The sequence below is a fragment of the Cicer arietinum genome, chromosome 6 (assembly GCF_000331145.2).
Source record: "Cicer arietinum cultivar CDC Frontier isolate Library 1 chromosome 6, Cicar.CDCFrontier_v2.0, whole genome shotgun sequence".
Classification (NCBI taxonomy): Eukaryota; Viridiplantae; Streptophyta; class Magnoliopsida; order Fabales; family Fabaceae; genus Cicer; species Cicer arietinum.
The window spans coordinates 67,095,356-67,121,399 of record NC_021165.2 but is presented as its reverse complement, the minus strand read 5'-3'; the positions used below and the strand labels follow the sequence as shown (position 1 = coordinate 67,121,399).

The following is a 26,044-nucleotide window of genomic DNA, read 5'->3' as shown; positions in this document are numbered from 1 at the left end:
TTGTCAATGTTTTCTATATTATTTATTATAGATATAGTGATAGTTACTTTCATTTAAGAAGTGTCTAAAAGAGTTGTTAATATTTTGATAGATATAGTTAGTTTGATTACATTAACAAAAATATGGATGTTAAAGGTTTGGGCTATTATGATTGAAAAACAGTGTTGAAAGAGAAAGCTATAGCATGAATTTCTGAGCCCCTCTTCTTTGATTGATTTGTTTGTACCATATAGTCTGCAAAATTAGCCCACACTGTTCTGTGAATTGCTTCTTTTTTGCTTTATCTTTCGCAATGTTTCTTCTTTGAGACCCACACACACCGACATTTTTGGAATCTGAGTAAATATTTACCGCTATGTCCAAAGACACGTTTAGAGCGAGAGCGCTTTTGTCTGCGTTACTTGCTTTATTCGTTCATTTCTATTCTTCAAAGGTATAGCATTGGTCCTTACAAAAGCTATCATAATTAATCTCATTCATAATCACACCCTTTTCTTTTATTTTATCTTTAATGTTGAAATATTAATTAATTAATTAAATTAAACTCTTACGAAAAATTTCAACCCGAAATGAAGTATAGAGTGGCAAGAGAGATTTGAATTGAGAAATATTGACCGCAACGTAGAAAAAGTTGATACTTATTTTGACCCATATAGTCTTTTTCCTCTTTAAAATTCACACAAGTGCGTAATTAATAATTCGTGTTTGTTTGTTTCATCATTGTATCGAAGAAGTTCTAGATCAGTCAGCCCCTCCTAGTTTTGTCGAATATAGAAAGAATTGCATGATTTTGAGTGGGATTTTGGCGTCTTCTTACAATATCACTTCCAGTTTTCCACCTTCAATCTCAAATAATCCAACAAATATTGCACGTCCCATCTTATGAATATAATAATAAATCTTATAACTACAACATCATAAGTTTGACTCTTGACTCATGCACAAAATGTATAAAAAATTTAATATTTAGTTTTCTTATTCAATTATCATTATCTATCCTATTTGGTCCTTGAGTTATAATAGTTCTATTCTTTTTCATATGTGTGTTGTTTGTAAATATTTTTTTTTGTTTTTCAAATATAAAGTAATATACTTTTAGATTAATTTTCACTTAAGTGTTTCTTATTAAAAGAATCAGATGAAATATTAGTTAGTATTTTGTTAAAAGTTATTTCTCTATTTATTGTATTGAAGAGAGAATGATATTCTTGATGAATTAATAGATAGTTAATGATATATAAGAAAATATAAATAATTTTAAAAAATAATAGAATATATTTATTTTTGTTGTATGTGTAAATAACTATAAAATGAAAATTGAAAAGGAAGCGATTTAATAAATAGTCTCTAAATCTAAATTATTTTAAGTTTTTCAATTTATTTATGGTGAAATTTATCAAATTAATCACTCAATTACTTTTAAAATAGGAGAGAAAGTCATAGTTCAAAATCTAATTTTATAAATTAAAAATAATTTATAAAGAGTATCTATTAAATTTCTATAGTTTAGAAATAAAATACGATAAATAATGATAACTTTTTTATTTTTATAATCTAACAATAAAATTTACATACGTTACTTGTAAAGAAATGTGAGACCTCCAATATCCATGCCTCAAAATATTAAATGTTTCAACTATTATCATATTATTTGTATATCTTTAATTAAATAAGAAATAAATTGAAGATTTAATCTATAAAAGATCAAAATTTATTTACAACTCTTTTCTATCACTTTCCCATTATCCACACCCCTTTCCCCTTGCTACTCTCAAGTCCTTCATTGTAATTAGAGGAAGCTCTACAACTAATTTCAAAACCTTTCTCAAAAAAAAAAAAAAAAATCAAAACCAAAAAATAAAACTACCCAATACAATCATACTAAAAGTACGTTGCAAAAATCTTCATTGGAATCAAAATTTGACACAATTAAGGAAAATATAAAGAGTACTCAGACCATTAAATAACTGTCACATGCAAGTTTCCAAGAAATAAAACTTAATACGCCCAGCTTCTGGATTGTAGTAAAAGAGGGCTTTAAATTTACTCAGTGATAAAGAGAAAGATCCGAAAAAAAATAGAGGAAAAAAAAAGTGTCAGAAATCAGAATCTTAGATCTGTACCTTAAATTATATATCCAACTTGTGTAAGCTATAATATTCAATTAGTTACACATGCATCCATGTATCCATTAATACAGATGCATGACAAACATTCGACTTTGCATTAAGAATGTTTCACAATTTAAATTAATTTCATTATTAATACTTGTATAGAGGCTGCAAAATACTATATAGTAAAATAAAGTGCATATATATATATATATATATGCTATATCTAGTTTGAAATTAAAACAAACATATTCCAAGAAACATTTCCTCACCTAAAGCTAAAGTAAATTCTTTAGTTCTGTACATATCTATATGCTTTATAGTGTTAGCTGAATCTGATAGTCATATATATATATATATAGTAAAAGATGGTGCAAAAATAGTGTGAGCTATAATATGTAGCTGGTAATATATAGGTGTTATAAAGTAAGTAAACTTAATGAAATTTTTGTACCAAAGTCAGATTGAAAACACATATAACATTACATGCACACACAGTTATACAAAACAAATTAAAACAAACCCATATATATAGTACACAAATTACTTGACTCCATAAAAAAAAGAAAGAAAGAAAAAAAATAAAGAAAATCAATGACCAGAAATTACATCTAGAAGAAGATGAGATCATCAATTCTACTACCATACCATGCCTTTGTTAATTAATATGAGAGATTCATAGTTGAAGTTGTGATGTGATCACTGATCTCTATTCCATTTTGTTCTGTTCTGTTTCGTTTCTGTCAAAAGAGTTGTCCAATACTTTTTTCATAATAAAATATAAACAAAAATGATAATTACAGTTGATGTATTTGGTCTTAAATTAAGATCATATACATCAACTTTTGAATCATCATTTTTGTTTATATTTCATTCTACAGTAGTAAGTAAAAGTTACAAGAGATGATGATTAGTTGAAGAACCTGATAGATCATTCCATGAAAAGTATTGTTGGTTATGTTCAGTGATACCAAGTGAAGTTCTTGACAAATTCAAACCTCCATTTTCTTCCATTTTAACTGGTGGTTGTTGAGTATTATTATTAACCCTAGAATTCGATCCTGTATCTCCAACAAATACAGAAGCTGAAGCTTCAATATTACTTTCTCCTTGAAAAGGGTATGAATTATTTCCAGCAGAATTTGATGATTCAAAAGTATTCAAGAATGGAAATTGCTGCAAATTACGCCACTGTTGTTCAACTCCAATATTATTATTACCTGCAGAAACAGAACCAATTTGAAACCCCATATGATCTGTTTCTTGTTGTTGCTGCAAATTACCAAGATTCATGTTTCCAACTGTATAACGACTCAGATTCTGAAGAGAAGCCATGAAGGGTAGATTTGTAATTTGATGTGGTGGTAACTGACCAATTATCTCATGATGAGAAGAAGGGATATTTGCACTTGTTGTTTGTAATTTCTCAGAGTTTGTAGCTGTTGAAGGTGATTTTGAACGGCTTCTTTTGTTTTTCTTGTTGTTTCTACGACACCCTCCACCAACAGGAACATTTCTAAGTGCACCCCCTCTTGTCCAATAACGTCTACATGTCTTACAAAAGTGACGAGGTTGAGTGAGACTATAGTTGTTGAAGTAGCAAAACTTAGTGTTGGTTGAGTCACATCGTGGACACTTTAGCGCTGGCTCTGGCGGTGGTAATTTTGCTAAACGAGCTCGATCTGCCATTGAATTTGGTCTGATCGAGCCGATAATATTACCACCGCCAACGCCAGTACTACCTCCCACTTGAGGTGGTAAAGGTGGAAGGAGTTGAGTGTTGTTATCACTTCCATTTCCTTGAAGATGATGGTTTTGTTGCTACAAAAAGGAAAAGAGGAGTTAGAAAAAAAAAATTAAATTTATTGAGATGAAAAAACACATATTGGTATATTCAAGAAGATGTTGCAAGGAATATGAATGATTCATCTTTTTGAAGCTTTAATATTTTTACTTTCTTTGTTTGGATTTGAAATTTGGGGAAAATAAAAACTTTAATTACCTGGTGCCAATTGGGAGGATCTATATAGCCTGGAATAGAAGAGAAAACCATGGTATTGAAAATCCTTTTTATGTTTCTTTTATAAAGTTTGATGATGGTGGAGAATCACAATAAGGGAATACAAGAGAAGAGAAAGAAAGGGAAAAAAGCATTAAAGGAGGAGAGGAGGAGGAGGAAAGCAGCAAGAAGAGGCTTTAGTTTGGTTTACTTTGGGCTTATTCCCTCATGATATTCTCATCTCTTTTTGTTTTATTATATTTTTTAGGGTTTTTAGTGGAGGAAGTTTCTTAACCTATAAGCTTCTTTTTTTTAATGGGTTGGTCTGTAAAATTTTGTTCTTAAAAAGGGGATGGTGGATACCATGCATGGAAGAGAGAGGGAGAGAATAACAAGTTATGATTACACCGTATATCTCTCTCTCTCTTGAATAAGTGTGTGGCAACATGTCTTTTCAAGTCTACATGGTGGAATCTAATGACATAATCAAGGAAAAGAATTTTCAGCTTAACCATCAAGCTCAAATATAATTGACATGTTAAATGATGGAACTCACACGTTGTAATAATTTGTATTCAGATACTTCAAAACTATAATTAATTCAGAGTCCTATATTTCTTATTCACGTAATTCATGTGTCCTTAACTATACGACTCATTTTTTTTCTTTCAAACTTGTTTATCATTTTTATAATATTCATTTTAAGGGAGAATTAATTTATTTTAGAAATAACTCTTGTCAAAGTTATTATTTATAGACATTAAGTTTCATTAATTTAAATGTTAATTATTAGTTTAATTGCAGTTTTGATTTCTCTATTTTAACTAATTCACGAAATTGGTTTATCCATTTTAAAAATCGATAATTTTAGTCACTCACTCACTTTTTTTTAATTGAAAAATAACAATTTGATATATTTTAAATGACATGACATATATAATTATATGGATATAGAATCATCTAGATGTATTAATTATTTACATGTCATCAATTAAATTTCAAATATAAGAAAAAATTGAAATGGAAAATTAAACTTTTACAGTGTTTTATTATGATTTTATGGGTGTTAATAATTCTATATCAATGTATCATATGTCACGTTATTTAAAACATGTCACATTGTCTTTTTTTAGTTAAAAAATCAAAGAAAAAACCAAAATTATTGACTTTTAAAATAGGAAAACAAATTTCGTGAATCAGTAAATATAAAGAATATACCTTAATAATTTTCATATTATCTTAACAAATCATGCATATAATTATGTAAATATATAATTTTATAATTATTATTTTGTTTCTAACTTAAAAAGTTATTATATGTTAAATTTTTCACAAAAAAAATATTATACATATGTTGACTTAAACTTATTCGATAAAGGATCACATATTATTAAAAAGTTTTTTTTTTTTGATATAGACTTAGTTATGAATATCATTATTTTTAGTAATTTTTATTATATCTATTTTAATATATTTTTTTACTCAAATTAATAAAAGTCTATTTTTAGAATTCATGTTAGACATAGTCACATAGCCTTTTTAAAATGTTATAAAAATTTATGTATTTAATAAGAATTATTAATTTAATGATTAAATTAATAAAATTTAATAGAAAAATAAACTGATAAGATTACTTGTTCAAAAGAGTAGAGAAGAAGAACATTAAAAATAATAATTTATTAAAGATTAAGACTTAAGAGATTAAAATATCTAGTAATATGTCATACTTCAATTCCAACAAGAAATGAGGGATAAAAGCCTACAGAATTCCTATTCATGGTATATTACTAAATTAACCTTGTTTTGTTGGAAAAAATAACCCCTGACTAAGACAATAAATGTACCTTACTTTTTTTGTATGAAAGATAACCGACATAACAAATGTAGATGATAATAATTTTCTTCTGAAAAAATGTAAAATAATTCCTTTGAATGGAACTGAAAGCATGTTAAATCTATAAACATTTAGTTGAGATGATATAACAACATATTAAAACGTAAAAAAATACAACAAAAAATTTATGAAGTTATGATTAACAAAATTAAAATCTCTTTTACTTCTACCATTGAAAATTAAAAACTTTTCATTTCTGCAAATCTAATAAAATTATAAAATGATATTTTTATTAATTTATTAAACATATTTAGAATAAAAACAAAATCATAACTTCATAATTTTTTAATATGAAGTTAATCATAACAAAATACGGATTAACAAAACAATGAGAACTAATTAATTTCAAATACTTGAAACTATATAAACTAAAAAAATACAATATTAAAGGCTATAAATATCCTTCATACATAATAAAAAAAAAAATTAGTAATATGAATATTACCATAATTTGCGGCGTTTAAAAATATAACGCTCTATCTGGAAGGGTAGTGCCAAAAATTAAAAACGTTTTTTCATATATGAGTCTGTTTTTTATTTTAATTAGTGGTCTTGAGTTTAAATAAGAATTCAAAAAATACAACAACATATTAAAACTGTCGAAGGATAACTTCACCATCTTTTTACTTTTACCTAATTTTTGATATTAATTTCAGCAATTGCAGGTGAATACTAAATATTTAAAAAAATATCCCAAAAATTACTACATATCTTACAACTAGATAATGTTAACTACCATGTAACGAAAAAAAAAATTAATATTAACTACCCTTGCATAATTTGAAGTTAAATCATTCCGGATATGAAATCCTATTTCTTTTTCCTTTTCCAATTTTCCTTATCCAATTTTTTGACCAATGAAACTAAATTTGTTTTTATAGGCAAAAGCAGTTCACTATCAATTTTCAAAATACGTTTTTTGCAAAAGGGTGCGGCAGATGATTGAAGTAATTAAAGAAAGATGAGACAAGTAATTGAGAAAGAAAACATGAAAGGGTAAAGGGAGTTTTCAACATTGTCATATATAAATGTCTTGTATTAGTACTAAATAATTGACGCTAGCTAGCTAGACTTTATATAATTGCTTTACTTTTTTATGTACTGAGGCCCAGTAAATTCAAGGCTTAAAGTTGTGGTCAGACCCTTTTTTGGCACAGCACCAACACTAGTGACATCAATGCATGAAATGTTATGTTTATCCAACTTTATCAAAAATATCTTTTTAATAAGTTGCTAGACAAAATCTTCTAGTTGCCTCTTAATCTTTAATGCTTCAATAATTAATACTTCAAAATTGAGGGCGTTTGATTAATTAATGTGTTTCTTTTGTCTATTTTTGCTTTGCTTTTTCTATCATGACCCTACTTTTTTTTCTTGGTGCATAGACCTCTAAATATGATAGATTTAAAATTTTTGTCAAAAAAAAAAAAATATATATATAGTATTTTAATTATTATTATTATTATTATTGTTATATATATATATATATATATATATATATATATATTCTTTTTGTAAGTGGGCCGGAGTCACACTCAGACTCAAACCCAATGAGTAGGGACTGGATTAATATATAAAATGCAACTAAAATGAGATCAATGTCGTTTCTTCATCAATAAGAAATTTCGATTTTTTTACTAATTAGCTTTTGGGATAACTTAGCTTACAGTGTTAGGGAACTGTTGTTGTAGCACCTTATACTTGTTGCAATTAACAATTCAATGTTCGAATTAGTTTATCGTCAAGTACAAAAGTAATTAACTAACTGCATCTATAACTAGGGTTTACAGAGTGGAAATTATTAAATGATCAAAGTTCAAACCGGCGTGTATAAAGAGTATAAACATAACAATTAATATAATACAAATAAATTTATTAAAAAGAAAAGAAATACAATTGGGAGATATAAACTTAATCAAAAAGAAAAATAATAATTAAATAAATGAAATAAAGAAAAAAAGCTATAAAGATCCTTAATTCATGCAAATTTTCTAGCCGTTTAGTACAAATTATATATTATAGTGTTCTTCTGTGTATTCTTTTTCTTTACCTTCAAAATCACATTCTTGAGAGACTTTTCAATGGTAGTAGAACAATTATGACATATCTACTTTTTAAAAAACTCTACAATATATCCAAGTCATAAGTAATTCTAGGATGTAAATTATCGTCAATAACAATATCATTTAGATATGTTATAGTCAACGTATTTGAGTGAACTTCTAAATCAAAAGAGATTTGATGGTTTTGAACATTGTTCTCCTTTAACAATGCATCACTCTAACAATTAACAATACACATAGTTGAATATTGATGATTCTCTTGTGGATGAATTGAGTTAACTAAATTAGATAAGTTGGCACAAAAGACCCCATGACTTATATTTTTAGGACCATGTGTATCTTGGACTTCGTATTCCTAAAGTTTCTTTGGACTAACTTCTAATTCCTTGAAATCAATTTATTTAGAGTCAAAAATTTCTTTCACAATTGTTTTTCAATTTTTTATTTATTAGGTAGAGAAAAATTCTTTAATAACGTTGGTACCTCCTAGGTCAACATTGAAGATATTATCAACAAAAGAACAGTTAACAACACAATGAACACTACTACCTAGAATAGTTTCTTATTCCCCAAAATCAATTGAGTTTGAGAGTCAAAAGCTTCTTCATGATTTTTATTATTTTATTCCTTATCAGAGAGGATAAATTCTTGAATAACAGTAGTGTCTCCTAGGTCAATATTGGAGATATGATCAACAAAAGGAGAGTTATCAACATGATGTGTACTATTATCTTAAATATCTTTGTGTGTATATTTAGTTTCAACCTTGTCTGAAGCAGTCGTGTTTTTAGGGACAATCTTCTTCACCAACAACTTTGGAACTGCAACATTTTCAACATGTTGAGCTATTCTTGTATTCCATGACCATTAATTTTCTTTTGACAATTGTGTATGGAATATCCAACAACCTTATATGATTCACAAAACAATGATAATTTTTCGTAATCAATGTAAACAAAAAATGCATACCCTTCACATTTAATGAAAATGTGATCTCTCATCTCTTATAACATGTTCGAATTGAGCAAAACTCGAGCGAAATGTCTCAACGTTTTTGAGTTGGTTTCTTCATCAAGAGATAATGAGGTGACAATATCTAAAACAGTTGTTAAAATGATCTTTGGCCTCCAATATTACTTAGGAATATTGTAGATACAAATCCAACATTGGACCTTTGTGTTTTTTTTTTACCAAATCCAAATTGAGATATTTCATCCAAGAGAATATCGAAGAAGACGAGGTTTCCAATTATAGGTTCCAATTGTTCGAACACTTTTCAAGTCATAGAGAAAGAATCAAATAACATTCAAATGAGCAAGGTAATTAAAATCGGATTAGGTTGATTGATTCAACCAATAGAACCGAGAAATGGACTTGTCTCCGGTCCAATTGACCATGGTAATCTCCATGCAAGAAAACCAAGCAAAAACAAGAAAAAACGTTTAAAATTGGCGATTGAGTTGGTTTGGGGGTTGGACCGTTTTTTCTGGAAAAGACCTAAAAGTATTGTTATGGAAGAAAAAAAATTGTGTTGAATTAAAATTAAAATTAGTGATAAAACCTTAATTCGGATAGATGGACAAGCCATTTGAATCAACAAGTATAAATTATCTACTCGATAATGAAATATTCAAAATAGTATCAAAAGATTACAACATAAATTTCACAAGCTTCACAAAAAATATTTGAAGGCTATTATATAAACCTCGGGAGAATTAATTGAAAGGATGAGAAACTAATCATATAGAGTATTCTTCATCATATGAGCTCTTGCAATACACCAAAGTTTCAATCATTCTCATTAATTGTGAAAAAGAACATTATCACGATGATCATATTTATTATTCTCATAAAGCATCTTTACATAGTGATTGAATAACAAGGACCAACTTTTATGAAGATATATTTGAAGAATTAATTCAACTACCATATCATTTATTAATAAGATTATTGTTTGTTACAAACGAATAGAAGATTCTCCTTAAAAGGATATTCATACTACACTTACACTGTATCAATAGTGTTCCAAAAGATTTATCAACCAATGAGAACAATATAAGTCAAAAGTTGTCTCAAGAATCAAGTGCAACAAATGTTCATAAATTTTGAACCAAGGAACAATGAGATTGATTAAAATGACCATATGATACATCGGGAAATGTGTTCAATTGACAAATTATGAATTGAAATATATTAAAAGATCAATAAAGATCTCTATGAAGGAGTGCTATAAGGAATATATCATGTATACAATATCAATCATTCAAGAGAATGGTCATTGACTCCTCAAGAAAATATATTAATGAATAATATGTCTAAAACGTGTATAAAAAAAGTTACTATAAATCAATAAAAGGAAAATAACCTTTTGATTAAGGGAATTTTAAAAGGAAGAATTCATTTACTATGTCATTTATTGAAAGAATGTTCTTATGGTCTCATTAAAGGATAAATGACACAAATAATTTATTTTAATTGGGCAACCTGCTAATCTTTAGTTAGTAATTCGCATTGGCCTCATTGCATTTATTGGGTAAATTGAAGAAAAAAGATTAAATGGTCAAAGAAGAAGGAATATTTGTCCTGATCAATTTAAAAAATGAACAAATAGATTGTGTCAATTATGTTTCATAAGAAGACAAAAATATACTTTAAAGAACAAATGAAATGATTGCACGAGTTCCAATATATCCAACAACTCTCAATGGTTATATAACCATTGAGCATGTGTTCTAGTTTCATGTACCTTATATTCATATATAGAACATTATGATCTACGAATAACTAGTTTCTTCTATACTTCCAGAGACCTATATGAAACTTTGCATGACACCATGAAAAGTGTGTCTAATAACACTATTCAATTTAAACAGATCTTCAAGCTTCATTTGTTCAAATAAGCACAAGCAAAAAAGTTCTTCAAATCAAGCAAACTCCAAGTCTCTGCACTATATTTGTGGGTCACTTTATTTCTGAGTTTATCGTAAGTTATCTCAAATAAGAGTTGAGAATCATTTGATCCCAAATACTTTATCACTCATTTTGTAAGTCTAAAGTATATCTCTTATGTTAGATTGAGTGTTTTATGTAAAGCCTTTCTAGTTTGAAAAGACAAGAATTGTATGCCTCTTGAGTAAAATACAAGTTATAAGCCTGTCGAGACTTTAATAATATAATTTGTATAGATCTAGAAGTGTTCTTAGAATATTGTTAGTGTTGATAACGTTCTTTACTTAGCAAGATAGTGAAAAATATGATAAAGTGTGAGGATTGGATGTAGCTCATAGTTAAAGGTGAACCATAATAATTTATTTTGGTGATTCTTTGTAATTTACTCTTTTAATTTCAAGTTTTCACAAATCCCACTACTCACACATTTTCGTTTTATTAATTGTTAAGAACATTGTTAAAGCTAAAATAAGGAATTTATGTCAATAAAGATCGATTTGGAATAGGCTTATGACAGACTGAATTGTAATTTTGTTACTCGATGTCTTCAGGATTGTAAGTTTCCTGAGAAGTTAATTATTTTAATTGAGCATTGTATCTCTACTTCATCGTTCAATTTCTTTTGGAATGGGGACAAGCTTGGTAGATTTGCCCCATTTAGAGGCATTTGACAAAATGATCCCCTTTTTTCTTATCTTTTTATTATTTGTATGGATTGTTTGTCGCATATTATTGCTAATCATGTTGATGCAGGTTATTGGAAGTCGACGCACGTAAGGTGTGCCGGAGCTAAGGTGTCTCACCTTCATTTTGCAGATGACCTTCTACTATTTGCAGAGTCCACTATAGATCAAGCTTACTTGACACATTGCTTGGATCAATTTTGTCAAGCTTGATCTATGTTTAGAAGACTCAATTTTTTTTCCACTAATTTGACCAGAATATTACTTGGAAGCTTGGGGATGGAAGGACGATCAATTTTTGGCTTCATTGTTGGATCCCAAAGGAGCAACCTATTTTTTTCAATTTTTCGCAAATTGATTTAATTTAGATACTCCTTTTATCGTTAAAGATGTAAACAGGGAAGGGAAGTGAAATCTTGATTTGCTTCAAAATTGTTTCACTACCGATATACCAATATGGTTAATTACATTATTTCTATTCTTTCTCCACTTCTTGAAGATGGTGAACACAATTTGGGTTGGGGTGATAATAGATTTAATGAGTTTTTAGTAAGAAATGCTTATAAATATCTTTCTTCAACTCAAACTGTTACTGCTACTTATACCAACTGGAAAATCGTCTAGAAATGGAAAATCTCCCATTGGATGTAGACTTTCATTTGGCTTATTTCATATGAGAGACTTTTGACAAACCATACACGACAAAATGGAATCCAACAATCTCTGTTGAGCACAACTGGTGTGCAGGCACTGAAGAATCTATGATTCATGTGTTGAGAGATTGCCCACATGCGACACATGTATGGATTAAACTTATTCCTACTAACAAAACTACTAATTTTACTTTTTTTATTGCAGAGATTAGATATCTTACAATCATAGAGAGAATATTGCAGAGTACCAAAGAGCTCAATTGGTACCTGTGGAAATGGAGGAACAAAGCAATTTTGTAAAAAGGTTTTCAACAGCCTAATAACCCAATTGAAAGAATCATGAATCTTGTGAAAGATATCGAGAATGGATACCATGTGAAGAGGAATGTACATATGTCGAGACCATATATCCTACATGTTCGCTGGAGCCGACCAGATAACAATTGGATCAAGCTCTATTGTGACAGTACTTCCAAGAGTTCTACATCAATTGCTGGATGTGGAGGTATTTTTCGAGGATTCTTCGGGAAATTGGATTAGGCGGTATGTTGAGAAAATCTTTTTCCCAAATCTATTTAAATATAGATCATATTATTTATTTAAAGACTTCAATATAAATATGTCTTTAAATATATTTACAGATCAAATTACTTTAAAAAAGAGCGGATTTTTGCTTTAAAATAATCGACCATACATAAACTTTGAATATTTTAAACATGTTAGACCTATTTTGCAATGTCTAATTTGGTTTAGTTTTCCAACATATAAAGCTGATTGAACAAAAATCCAACCGTTGTTCCTGGTTTTTAACAGTAAAAATTCAAGAGCAACTCTAATACATAAACAAAAATCCAACCGTTGTTTCTGGCTTTTTCATGCATACGTTAAAGAGCACAACTCATTTCTAAATCGGATGATTTTGTCTTTTGATAGAAAAAGGAAATGCTTTTATTTTATCTTTGATAAAAAAAAAAATCAACGTACCCCAAACCCATTTGTTTCCTATATTTTTTTTAATAAAGAAATTGATAGAATTCTAATTTAAAATCACAAATACTAAAAGAAATTCTACAATGATATTGCAAGACAATGGAAATTTGGTTTCGTTTGAAAACCACAATATTATAGTATAGCGAAGTTTTGATTTTCCAACTCATCCTATAACGAGGGAATGAAGCATACAAGTGAACTTAGTCCAAATAATTTAGAGTTGTGAGTGTTAGATAATGTTATTATATATTAATAGTAAGAGTATTTTAGATATTTCTATTCTTTTATATATATACTCATTGTAACACTATTAACTGAAGTTTTGGTTCATTCTATGTTATGAAACTTTGTAGTGGGTGTTTCTCTTCTTCCTCTTCTCATTGTTAACATGGTATCAAAGAGCTTTGGTTGATTTTGGGATCTACTATAAAGAACAGAGAGATCATTTTGATAGGAAAGGCAACCACCAAAAGAGAAAAGAAAAGAGTAACCCTGTTCCCGATTTTGTTAAATCAGTCTCACAAAAACATCTATTGCGCATTCCTTAATCGTTGGATCGGACTGGTGTTTGGACAACAGATTCGCAAAATTCAGGTCTTCGTCTTCAACGATCGGATCGGCGAAACGACGTTTGTAGGGAGAGAAATTGGGCTCACACAACACCAGATTATCCCTAATTTATTGTTTCAGTGATTGTGTTTTTCCTATTTTCATGTCATTATTTGTTATGGTTGGTGCTAAGGATGATTCTCTTCAAGCACATTGAAAACACATTGTCCGAAATTGGGGAGAGCACATAAGAAGAATTTTAGGGGGTCATCGTCCAATGTTGTTGCTTATGCTCCTTCTACCTTCTACCATTGGCTCTAGTTCTGGTTATGTATACTCAGCTGAGACTGCTTCCCAAATATCTGATATTGCAGAACAACTTCAAAAAAAAAAAAACTGCTTGTTTGGTATGATCAGTATTAAGGACTTGATTTTAGTTTGGTTCACATGCTTTCAATTGTTGTGGTTCTTTGCTTATTTGGTTGGTAATTTAATTGTTCGTCTCTCCTATCTCTTTGGTTGCTTTATTTTGTGTTGTCGCTTTCTCTATTACTTCTTCTGTTTGATTGCTCTTCTCTCTAGTGATTTGCTTTGTTGCTTCTCTCCATATTGATTGTTCTATTTGTTTGCTCTTCTCTCACATGGTTCATCTATTTGGTTGCTTCTCTCTTTGTTTAGTTTGGTTTGGTGTAGTTTAGTTTGGTTTGATTTAGTTTGGTTTGATATGATTTAGTTTTGTTTGGTTCTATTTGGTTTAGTTTGTTTTGATTTGGTTTCATGGTGCTACTTCTTTGGTTGTTCCTATCTGTTGATTTTGATATGGTTGTTGCTCCTTTTTTTGATCGCTCCTTTTTCGGTTTGATTTTTTGTTGGCTTGGTTCTTCTCTTGATTGTGACTATTTGATATGATTTCTTGTTGGTTTGGTTTCTCTCTTTATTGTGATTGTTTGGTATAGCTAATGATCCTTTCTTTGGTTTCTGCTTCTTCTTTCGTTGCTTCTCTCTTTGTTGGTTCTTCTCTTTGATTGTTGCTTCCTCTTTGGTGACATCCCTCTTGTCCCCCGGCTGTCCAACCACCTCTTGCGATTGTTGATTCTCCTCGTTACGCCTCTCGTCAACTTTGTCTGAGTCCTTTTCCAATAAACGATTGTTGATCCTCTTTGGCAGCCGGCTATGGCAGAAGAACTATCTGCATTGCCCAAAACCAATACATGTGAATTAGTACCTCTTCCTCCTGGAAAACGTGCTATTGGATCTCGTTGGGTATACAAGATCAAAACTCGTCATCATCTTCAGCATGGAACCATTACTCTACCGTTTGTCTCTTCTTCTTTACAGATTGCTGATTTGTTCACAAAGATGCATTCCATTAAACGTTTTCGTTTTTTAGTTGACAAACTCTCGATGCTCCATCACTACAAGAAAACACTCATTTTATGGCCAACTTTACAAATATTTTGTGGCCGAAAAAAAACCCTCACAAATTAGTGGCCGAAAAAGCCCTCACAAATACAAAAATTCCAATTTGTCTTTATTTGTGGCTGAAAAGCCCTCACAAAAGACTATAATTTTAGCTGGATTTTGTGGCTACCTAAGCCCTCACAAAATCACAACGTTGTCATTTTGTGAAGACTTAGGCCGCCACAAATTTCAGCTGAAATTGAAGTCCTTTGTGAGGGCTTTTTCAGCCACAAAATCAACCATTTGTGAGGGTAAAGGCCACCGCAAAGGCAAGCCATTTGTGGCCGCCCAGGCCGCCACAAAATCATTGGTCCGTTGCACTTTGTGAGGGCAAAGGCCGCCACAAATTCCCATTATCCGTTGCAATTTGTGGCCGTTCCGGCCGCCACAAATTCCTTATTTTCTGATCGTTAAAGCCGCCACAAAAGATCAATAATTTTCTATAAATATCACTCCACTCCTCTTATCATCTTTCACTTCTACCTTCTCTCTAAACTTTCTTTCTAAATTTTCTCTCCACCTTTTCTCTACAAAAATTGTTTCTCCAAGGTTGTTCTTTACTATCTTGAATTTTGGTAAGTTTAAATTATATATTTATTTTTTTAATTTTATTTTTGATTTAAAGTTATTTATTTAATGAATATTGTCGAAATTTTTATTTTGACAGTGGTGATATAGTGTTTACTTCAGAGAGTTCTCAACTATGTGAAAGCTTCAAGTCAGACACTACCCGTCATCAAATTAGTATTTTATACATTTAAAATATAGATTAGTAAAATATGTGATATTATAAATATATTTATATTATTTTTAAAATTATATAAAAAGTTCGTCATTCAAAACGTTATTATAGAAATTATGTTGTTTACATAATATATGATAAATAAAAATTTGAAACACATGTAAAACTTATTGATTTTAATATAACTATTTTTTAAAAAACATTATTAAAATTGATGATATTAATATTTGTTGTTAGTGATTAAAAAGAGTTGTAGTTGAGTTCGTACAAAAAATTTATATACTTTAACAGTCTCTATTTTTGTTTATATATAAGGAGTTATTTTATGAAAAATTTCATTAAACATCATTTAAAATTTTATTTTGGTTTATATAATTATAATCTTGATAATAATTTATTATATTGTTTGCAAATGCTCCCCTAATTGACATATAAAGTATGTCAAAATTTATATATAATGCTTTTTAAAATTTTATTTTGGTTTATATAATTATATTCTTGATAATAATTTATTATATTCACATCAACTTCCTCAACCTCAACCAGATCAAACTTCATACCGACCAACTATGCCAACAACTGGCTTGATCAGACCAGATTTAAATCAACCTCAATCGGCTATGGCTCCTCCTTCGACTAGTGGTGGTGTAGTTGAAGATGAAATCCAATTTCAAACCATGATGTCTCTTCCAACACAAATTAATAATACCTTTGAGGGACTTCTGTCGTCGGGTAATATTCCAGCAAATAATGATGGAAGGAGTGGAGCGATTGATCAGAGAAATTATTACGATGATTAATGATGTACTTGAATAATTTCTTAATTTTATTTTTGGTTTGTATGAACACATTATATCTTGTCCTATTTAATTATGGTGTGTTTAATTTTTGGTTTGTAAGACATGACTTATTAATTTTAGAATGTTTTATTTGGTATGCTAGTAATTACTTTAATTAATATTAATATTATATTTTTATATATAATAGTTATTTTAATTTTTAAATTTAAATTTAAATTTAATTTAAATTTAAATATTATATTTTAAATTAAATTTAAATTTCAATTAAATTGTAATATTATTTTTAAAATTTATATTGATATTAGTTTATTATATGTAATATATTTAATTTAAATTTAAATATTATATTTTAAATTTAAATTTTAAATTTATATTGATAATAATTTATTATATATAATATCAAATTTTAATATTAATTTCGAATTTAATAAAATTATTTTTTTAATAAAGTGAAACTTTTGTGGCGGCCTAAGCCTTCACAAAATATTTATCTTTTAATCCATTTTATTATTTGTGGCGGCCTAAGCCCTCACAAAAGGAGACATTTGTGGCGGTCTAGGCCCCACAAAAGCTTAATTTTAAAATTCAGCTTTAATCTTTGTGGTGGCCTAAGTCCTCACAAAAGGAAGAATTTGTGGCGGCCTTTGCCCTCACAAATGGCAACGAAAAATTCAAATTTTGTGGCCGTTTTAACAGCCACAAAGGTTTGTGACCACCTTATTTGTGGCTGCCTAAGGCCGCCACAAATGTCTCTTTTGTGGCTGCTTCCCCCACTTTTTGAGGGCCAAAGGCCCTCACAAATTCAATAAATTCTTGTTGTGCATGTTAATTGAGTTTGAGGGGAGAGGTTAGATAATGTTATTATATATTAGTAGTAAGGGTATTTTAGACATTTATGTTCTTTTATATATATACTCATTATAACCCTATTAACTGAAGTTTTGGTTCATTCTATGTTATGAAACCCTGGAGTGGTTGTCTCTCTTCTTCCTTTTCTCATTGTTAACAGTGAGTACGAGTGAAGTCGAAAATGAAAAAAAACAAACACGAAAATTGTTGATATTTTGGCGAAAGACTTGAACTACCCCATATGTATTTTACATTGCACATTAATGTGTCAAAAAGTTAGAATTAACGGATGCACTCATTTGAATAACGTGATGCAAATTAAGGAATTTTTTTGCTATTTCGATAAATCTAGAGATTAAATTAATGGATGGTTACAAATTAAAGGGGAGTGGTCTATTTACTAAAAAATAGTTTGTAGAAGATGGCATTGAGCAGGCAATTCATAAGGGTAGGGTGTAGTGAGGTTGTGCATGGGAGTGTAGTGGTGGGGTTAAAGATTACCATGTTATCACCATAATGCACACTAAGAGGGAATCAAAATCGATCATTTTTGGCATGAGATGCTTACGGTCGGCACAGGAATCCTTATTGTGTCATCTACACATAGGTGGGTCCCATTACAACACTACTTTCCTTACACATGTCTCCTACGGAATATATAATATACGTGCCTAAATTTAAATGGATGTAGACACTGCACAATTGGAATGCGAAAACGCCAAACTAAAATACCAAATATTCCTTACTATTACACGTAGTTTATATGCATCCAAATGTACAATTAGTTTTGTAATTTTTTTTTCGAATTTTGCCTTTTTTATAACAATAAAAAATATAAACGACACGTGTAATACATAATTAATATCCACTGAAAAATGTAAATTAATAAAATATTGTACGTCCATTGTATAATGAAATATAAATCAACAAAATATTGTACGTCCATTGTATAATTAATAGAATAAAATTTCAGAGTGATTTTATAAAATTATTTGAATTCATATTTATTAAGATCAAAGTTCATAAAATTGTATAATTTAATGAGTTTAATATTTATGTATGGTTAATATAATTTTCTTTTACACTAATAATTTATATAAATTAAATTCATTTTATATTTATTACTTTACGATAAAAAGTATTTCACCACTTAAAAAATACTAATAGTTTTGTTTTTGATCAAAATTTATAACCGAAAGGTTAAAATTAATAATTAATGACATTAATTCTTTGCATACTATATTTATGTATTTTTAGAAGGTCACCATGACTGTATACATGGAAATATATGCATAGTTAAATAGTTTCACAATAAACACGAATGTAGATATTATTTTGGTAAAAAATTACTATATCGAGAGTTTCTTACATGTATATATAAACATGGAGATTAAAATATAGGTGTTAAAACTATTGACAATAATATGTTTAAACATCTTTTAAAACAATTATCTATAAATTAGATATAAATATATTTAAGATTTAAAATAAAATATTATTATGATATATAACTTATATTTTTATTTAGGATTTATTCTTTAACGTAGAAATAGTAAAAATACAATATATTTTTATATTATAATTTAACTTTATAAATAAGACTATAAATAAAATTGTATGAGATAAGATTTCACATAAAAAGAAGAGATTTCTTTATACAAAATATAATACATATAATTTCGTTTTCACAAATACAAACAACAAAAAATCTATATTAGTGGTATCAAGAGTTAAGATTCATATTTAGACATGTGAAAAAGATGAAGAAGAGAAAGAAAAATAAAAATAAAAAGAAGACACCAAAGAAAAATAAAATTTAATTTGGTTTATAACCAATAATTGATCTTTATGTGTTAGAGGAAGATAGATAACCAAAAACTATCTTGATGTATTACATGAGAATAATAACCATAATAAAAAAAACTAATCTTAACCAATGCTACATCTTTATATATTACATGAAATATATCAATGTGTTTTATGAAGATGTATGACTATAATCAAATTGGTATTTCCTAGATTAATATAGTTATACTATATATGTTGTTATCTAAAATATTAATTTATGAGCATATTTAGTGAATTTTTCTATTTGTGTAGTACATTTTGTTATATGAAATATACATTTTTGGGTTTATTTGATGAATTGATGTAAAAATTTAACTTTTATAGGGTAGAAATAGCACAAACTATTGGGTAAAAATAGCATAAATCAACAAATATTTTAATTAAAAAAAACATACTACACCGATTTTTTTATAAAATCGATATTAAATAATAACTGATAACACGTGTTTTAATTATCGGTCTTATATGTGACATACCATACCTATTTTTCATACCTATTTGATGAGGAGTGGACACTTATAACACTTACTATATATAAAAAATTAGTGTTATACGTGACTTAGCACATCCAATTTTCAAAAAATATGGGTCAAAATTTGTTAGATACGCATATTTTAATCAAAGTCATAGTAGAAGATTTAATTAGAAGATTTTGTATATATATATATATATATAAAAGATTTAAAATAAGATATCATTGTGATATATAATTTATATTTATATTAGAATTTATTCTTTAATTTAAGGATATAATATGTTTTTATATTGAAATTTAGCTCTTTATATATATGAATAAAAGTTTATGAGATAAAATATTAAAAAAAAAAAAAAAAAGAGATTTCTCAATATTAAATATATCACATATAAGTTTCATTCCGCAAATACAAACAACAACAAATATGCATTAAATTAACAACTCATAAACACAAATTTTGGACCAATTCTCTTTGGATTTGTTGCCTTAGTATTTAGTGGAGGTATTTTTCTTAAAAAAAACACAAATTTCTATCATTTAAAAAAAGCATGTAATTTTAAATTGTTAAATGTAAGCTTATTATGAATATATACTTAACAATATTCATTTTTATGTAAGCATGTAATTCTTAATTTATGTAAAAATAAAGTAATTTTTTAAAAATTGAGAATTACATAATAAAAATGTAGTTTTAAAATGTTAAATATAATTTTAAATATAATATTTTGAACATAAAACTTCACTTTTTTTTTAATTCCTTAACAATAGTCTTAAAGGCACTTAGCATGACCCTATTAATTAATTAATTAATTAATTAATTAATCAATTAATTTTACCTTTCGCAACACTTTATTTGAAAAAACTCGATCGGTACAGAAATAATGTTAATCTTAAACACCGATTATTTAAATTTTTTACACGATTATTGGTACAAGATTTGATGAGAAGGTTGGTGGTGTTGGAATCTAATTCCTATCTGTTTTGACAGGTTCATGCTTTTTTCCTCATTTTCATACCAAAAGCTTACCACTTAATTTTGCTAAATTTTAGTTGTAAAGGCACCAAATTTGCAGCCTTAATCCTGTATTCACTTGTCCTCTCTTTCTCTCTCTCTTTCTCTCTCATGCTAGTGAGCGTATGGAGGCCACACACATAGAGAAAAAAAGATAGAAATTAGTAGTGGTATATACAAATGGAGCCATGCACGTGCATGAGAAATACAAATCAGAAAAGAAGATGAGAGTGGGACATAGCTAGTTGCATTGCATGTCTTTATCGTGAAGGCTCAAGTGGGGGCGTCAAAAAGCAAACTATATGGAAGGAAGCTACGTACTACACTTCCATGGGATGCAATCACACAAATTATAATGCAATCATAAACTTTGTTTCAATAAATTTCTCAAGTAAATATATTTCTAAGAAAATATTTGAAAAATAATTATAGTCATTACTAGAAAAAACGAAAATAGACCCGAATCAGCTTCGGTAACTAGCTTCTGCGTCTTAAAACTATTAAAGTATGAAATTCATATCTGACACTAAATTTATTAATAGATAGCATTTTTGTCACTAATTTTTTATATATGCATGATAGCAACTTTCGTTGGAAAATATATCTACGTTTAGTTTTTGATGTGTGAAGAATAAAAAAAAAAATTCAGTTAAAGTTATCTCATTAAGTATTTTTTTTTTTAGATAATTTTCTCATTCTATTTCTCCCCATAAACATAATTATTTATGAAAATATTAGTGAATATAAAATTATAAATTTATTTTAATGAAAAAATTATAAATTTAAAGATAAACATCTCTAAGAGGTAGGTCAAACGAGTTGAACTAAGACACTAGAAAAAAGATTTTTAAAAATGTTTAGTGCTAAAACTCTAACTACTAACATAGTAATCTATAATATTAATATATTTTCTTGTGAAAAAAAGTATAGTCTGGACCAAGTGATAGTTTTGTTTTAAAGGCAAGGAGTTCTATTAAAATGGTACAACCTATATATGGCACAAGGCGTGCCTATGATTGCTTATCAAATAAAAAAGGTATATCAATGTTGACCACACAATCTATGTCAATTCTAATGTGCACATGTTTGATAAGTCTTTAACTAGACATAAGTTTATTTTTACCTTAAAATTATAAATCACACTATTAGATCAAAAAGATGCGACGATATTTTTTTTTGGGTACAAAATGTGATGGGATTTATAGATCAAATAATAACAAATAAATTTATGTATGGTACAATAATATCTTACTTGTGCATATTAGAGAAAGTCTACCATCAATACATAAAAAGGCCACATACAAAATTACATCTGAAAAATAATTGTATTATGGCTCCATAATATCGTTTTGTTGAAGCTTAACAAACCAGTAAGCTTATTGAAGCTGCACTAAATTTGTAAAAGCTTATGCCATTGCCAATGCTTAAGGAAAATTTATAATTGCAATTCAATTTTACGAGCAAGATTGATTATGCTTACAATATTACCAAGTATGCAAACTTATTAACATGAACCTTAAGAAGATAAACAACAATAGAAAGAAATGCACAATTCAAACATACATGAGCTTGATGACGGAGTTCAACCACAATGCGACCTACATCTCTAAGACTTAGCATTGACTTATCCACTTTATTCAAGTATTAATCAACGGAAGAATTACACCGAGTATCTTGTTCTCACCAGCCTCGCCAAGTGTTCTATTCAAGTCCCTTAGTGCCCCTGTGTTTTTATCTTAAATTTTCTCACCCAATCCTTGTGAAAATCTACACAAGTCAACATCTGGCTCAGCCAGTTAAAATCTGTCTTTTTTATACAAAAGAGAAGGAAACAAAGATTAGTTGAAGAAGAAAGACAAGTTCAACTGAATCAGTTAGTTAGCTCAACTAACTAACACTACAAGAAAACACTCAATTTGTGGCCAATTTTATAAATATTTTGTGGTTGAAAAAAATCCTCACAAATACAAAAATTCAAATTTATTTTTATTTGTGGCTGAAAAAGCTCTCACAAAAGACTACAATTTTAGCTGAATTTAGTGGCTGCCTAAGCCCTCACAAAATCACAACGTTGTCATTTTGTGAGGGCTTAGGCCGCCACAAAATTCAGCTGAAATTGGAGTCATTTGTGAGGGCTTTTTCAGCCACAAAATCAACCATTTGTGAAGATAAAGGCCGCCACAAAGGCAAGCCATTTGTGGCCGCCCAGGCCGCCACAAAATCATTGCTCCGTTACACTTTGTGAGGGCAAAGGCCGCCACAAATGTTCATTGTTCCGTCGCAATTTGTGGCCACCCAGGCTGCCACAAATTCCTTATTTTCTGACCGTTAAAGCCGCCACAAAAGATCAATAATTTTCTATAAATATCACTCCACTCCTCTTATCATTTTTCACTTCCACCGTCTCTCTACAAAAATTATTTCTCCAAGGTTGTTCTTTACTATCTTGAATTTCGGTAAGTTTATATTATATATTTAGTTTTTTAATTTTATTTTTGATTTGAAGTTATTTATTTTATGAATATTATTGAATTTTTATTTTGACAGTCGTGATATAGTGTTTACTTCGAAGAGTTCTCATCTCTGTGAAAGCTTCAAGCCAGACACTACCCGGCATCAAGTTAGTATTTTATACATTTTAAATATAGATTAGTAAAATATGTGATATTATAAATATATTTATATTATTTTTAAAATATATAAAAATTAAGTTATTCTTTCGAAATGTTATTATAGAAATTATGATGTTTACATAGTATATGATAAATAAAAAATATAGAAATTATGTTGTTTACATAATATATGATAAATAAAAATTTGAAAACACATGTAAAACTTATTGATTTTAATATAACTATTTTTTTTAAAAAAAAACATTATTAAAATTGATGATATTAATATTTGTTGTTAGTTATTAAAAAGAGTTGTAGTTGAGTTCGTACACAAAATTTATATACTTTAATAGTCTCAATTTTTGTTTATATATAAGGAGTTATTTTATGAAAATTTTCATTAGACATCATTTAAAATTTTAATTTGGTTTATATAATTATAATCTTGATAATAATTTACTATATTGTTTGCAAATGCTCTCCTAATTGACATATAAAGTGTGTCAAAATTTATATATAATGCTTTTTAAAGTTTTATTTTGGTTAATATAATTATATTCATGATAATAATTTATTATATTCACATCAACTTCCTCAACCTCAACCATATAGTTGAGTTAGTACAAAAAATTTATATACTTTAAAAGTCTCTATTTTTGTTTATATATAAGGAGTTATTGTATAAAAAATTTCATTAAACATCATTTAAAATTTTATTTTGGTTTATATAATTATAATCTTGATAATAATTTACTATATTGTTTGCAAATGCTCTCCTAATTGACATATAAAGTGTGTCAAAATTTATATATAATGCTTTTTAAAGTTTTATTTTGGTTAATATAATTATATTCATGATAATAATTTATTATATTCACATCAACTTCCTCAACCTCAACCAGATCAAACTCCATATCGACCAACTATGCCAACAACTGGCTTGCTCAGACCAAATTTAAATCAACTTCAGCCAGCTATGGCTCCTCCTTCGACTTTTGAGGGACTTCTGTCGTCGGGTAACATTCCAGCAAATAATGATTGAGGGAGTGGAGCAATTGATCAGAAGAATTATTACGATGATTAATGATGTACTTGAATAATTTTTTAATTTTATTTTTGGTTTGTATGCAAACATTATATCTTGTCCTATTTAATTATGGTGTTTAATTTTTGGTTTGTAAGACATGATTTATTAATTTTAGAATGTTTTATTTGGTTTGGTAGTAATTACTTTAATTAATATTAATATTATATTTTTATATATAATAGTTATTTTAATTTTTAATTTTTAATTTTTAAATTTAAATTTAATTTAAATTTAAATATTATATTTTAAATTTAATTTTAATTTTAATTTAATTGTAATATTATATTTTAAATTTATATTGATATTAGTTTATTATATATAATATATTTTGATTTTAATTTTAATTTAAATATTATATTTTAAATTTAAATTTTAAATTTATATTGATAATAATTTATTATATATAATATCAATTTGTAATATTAATTTCGAATTTAATAAAATTATTTTTTTAATAAAGTAAAACTTTTGTGGCCGCCTAAGCCCTCACAAAGGGAGACATTTGTGGCAGTCTGAGCCCCAAAAAAGTTTAATTTTAAAATTCAGCTTTAACCTTTGTGGCGGCCTAATCCTTTACAAAAGGAGGAATTTGTGGCGGCCTAAGCCCTTACAAAAAGATGACTTTGTGGCGGCCTTTGTCCTCACAAATGGCAACTAAAATTTCAAATTTTGTGGTCGTTTTGGCCGCCACAAAGGTTTGTGACCACCTTACTTGTAGCTGCCTAAGGCCGCCATAAATATCTCTTTTGTGGCTGCTTCCCCCCCTTTGTGAGGGCTAAAAGCCCTCACAAATTCAATGAATTCTTGTTGTGTAACTCCTAGTCAGCTCCAGACTAGCTAACTCCAAGTCAACCTTTGCACTAACTAACTCATTTGTCTTCATATATCACTTTTTTTAACAATATCCACCTTGACATATGAATCATGATCTTGAACAAAGGTTGTGGTGTTATCCAAGTCCAAACAGTGAAGGTTTTAATTCAGGTTCACTAATAACTGGACTACATCTATCTCCCTCATTTAGAAGTCTTTAATCCACTAATTCAAATACCTTGAATTTTAAAGCATCTGATCCTCCAAGTCAGTCTTCTCAAACAACCTGATAACATTGGACTTTTGAGAAACTAACCACTTTGATCCTACAAGTCTAGTTTTCTCATAACAACCTGACAACTCCATATTGAAGAAGGAATTAAACCACTACTGAGTTGGATAAAAAAATTGAAACTTTAAGTGTTTACTTCTAACAAAGCTGATAATAATAATA

General features: G+C 28.2%; 1 protein-coding gene across 1 annotated transcript; it reads right to left on the bottom strand.

Annotated features, from left to right (window-relative positions):
* Positions 1-2,575: 2,575 nt before the first annotated feature.
* On the bottom strand, positions 2,576-4,537 carry LOC101501618 (dof zinc finger protein DOF3.6-like). Its single transcript, XM_004505814.4, has 2 exons — positions 4,114-4,537; positions 2,576-3,932 (listed from the first exon to the last, which is right to left on the bottom strand). Exons 1-2 carry the CDS (start codon positions 4,162-4,164, stop codon positions 3,006-3,008), a joined length of 978 nt encoding a protein of 325 aa, XP_004505871.1. The 5' UTR covers positions 4,165-4,537; the 3' UTR covers positions 2,576-3,005.
* Positions 4,538-26,044: the final 21,507 nt, after the last annotated feature.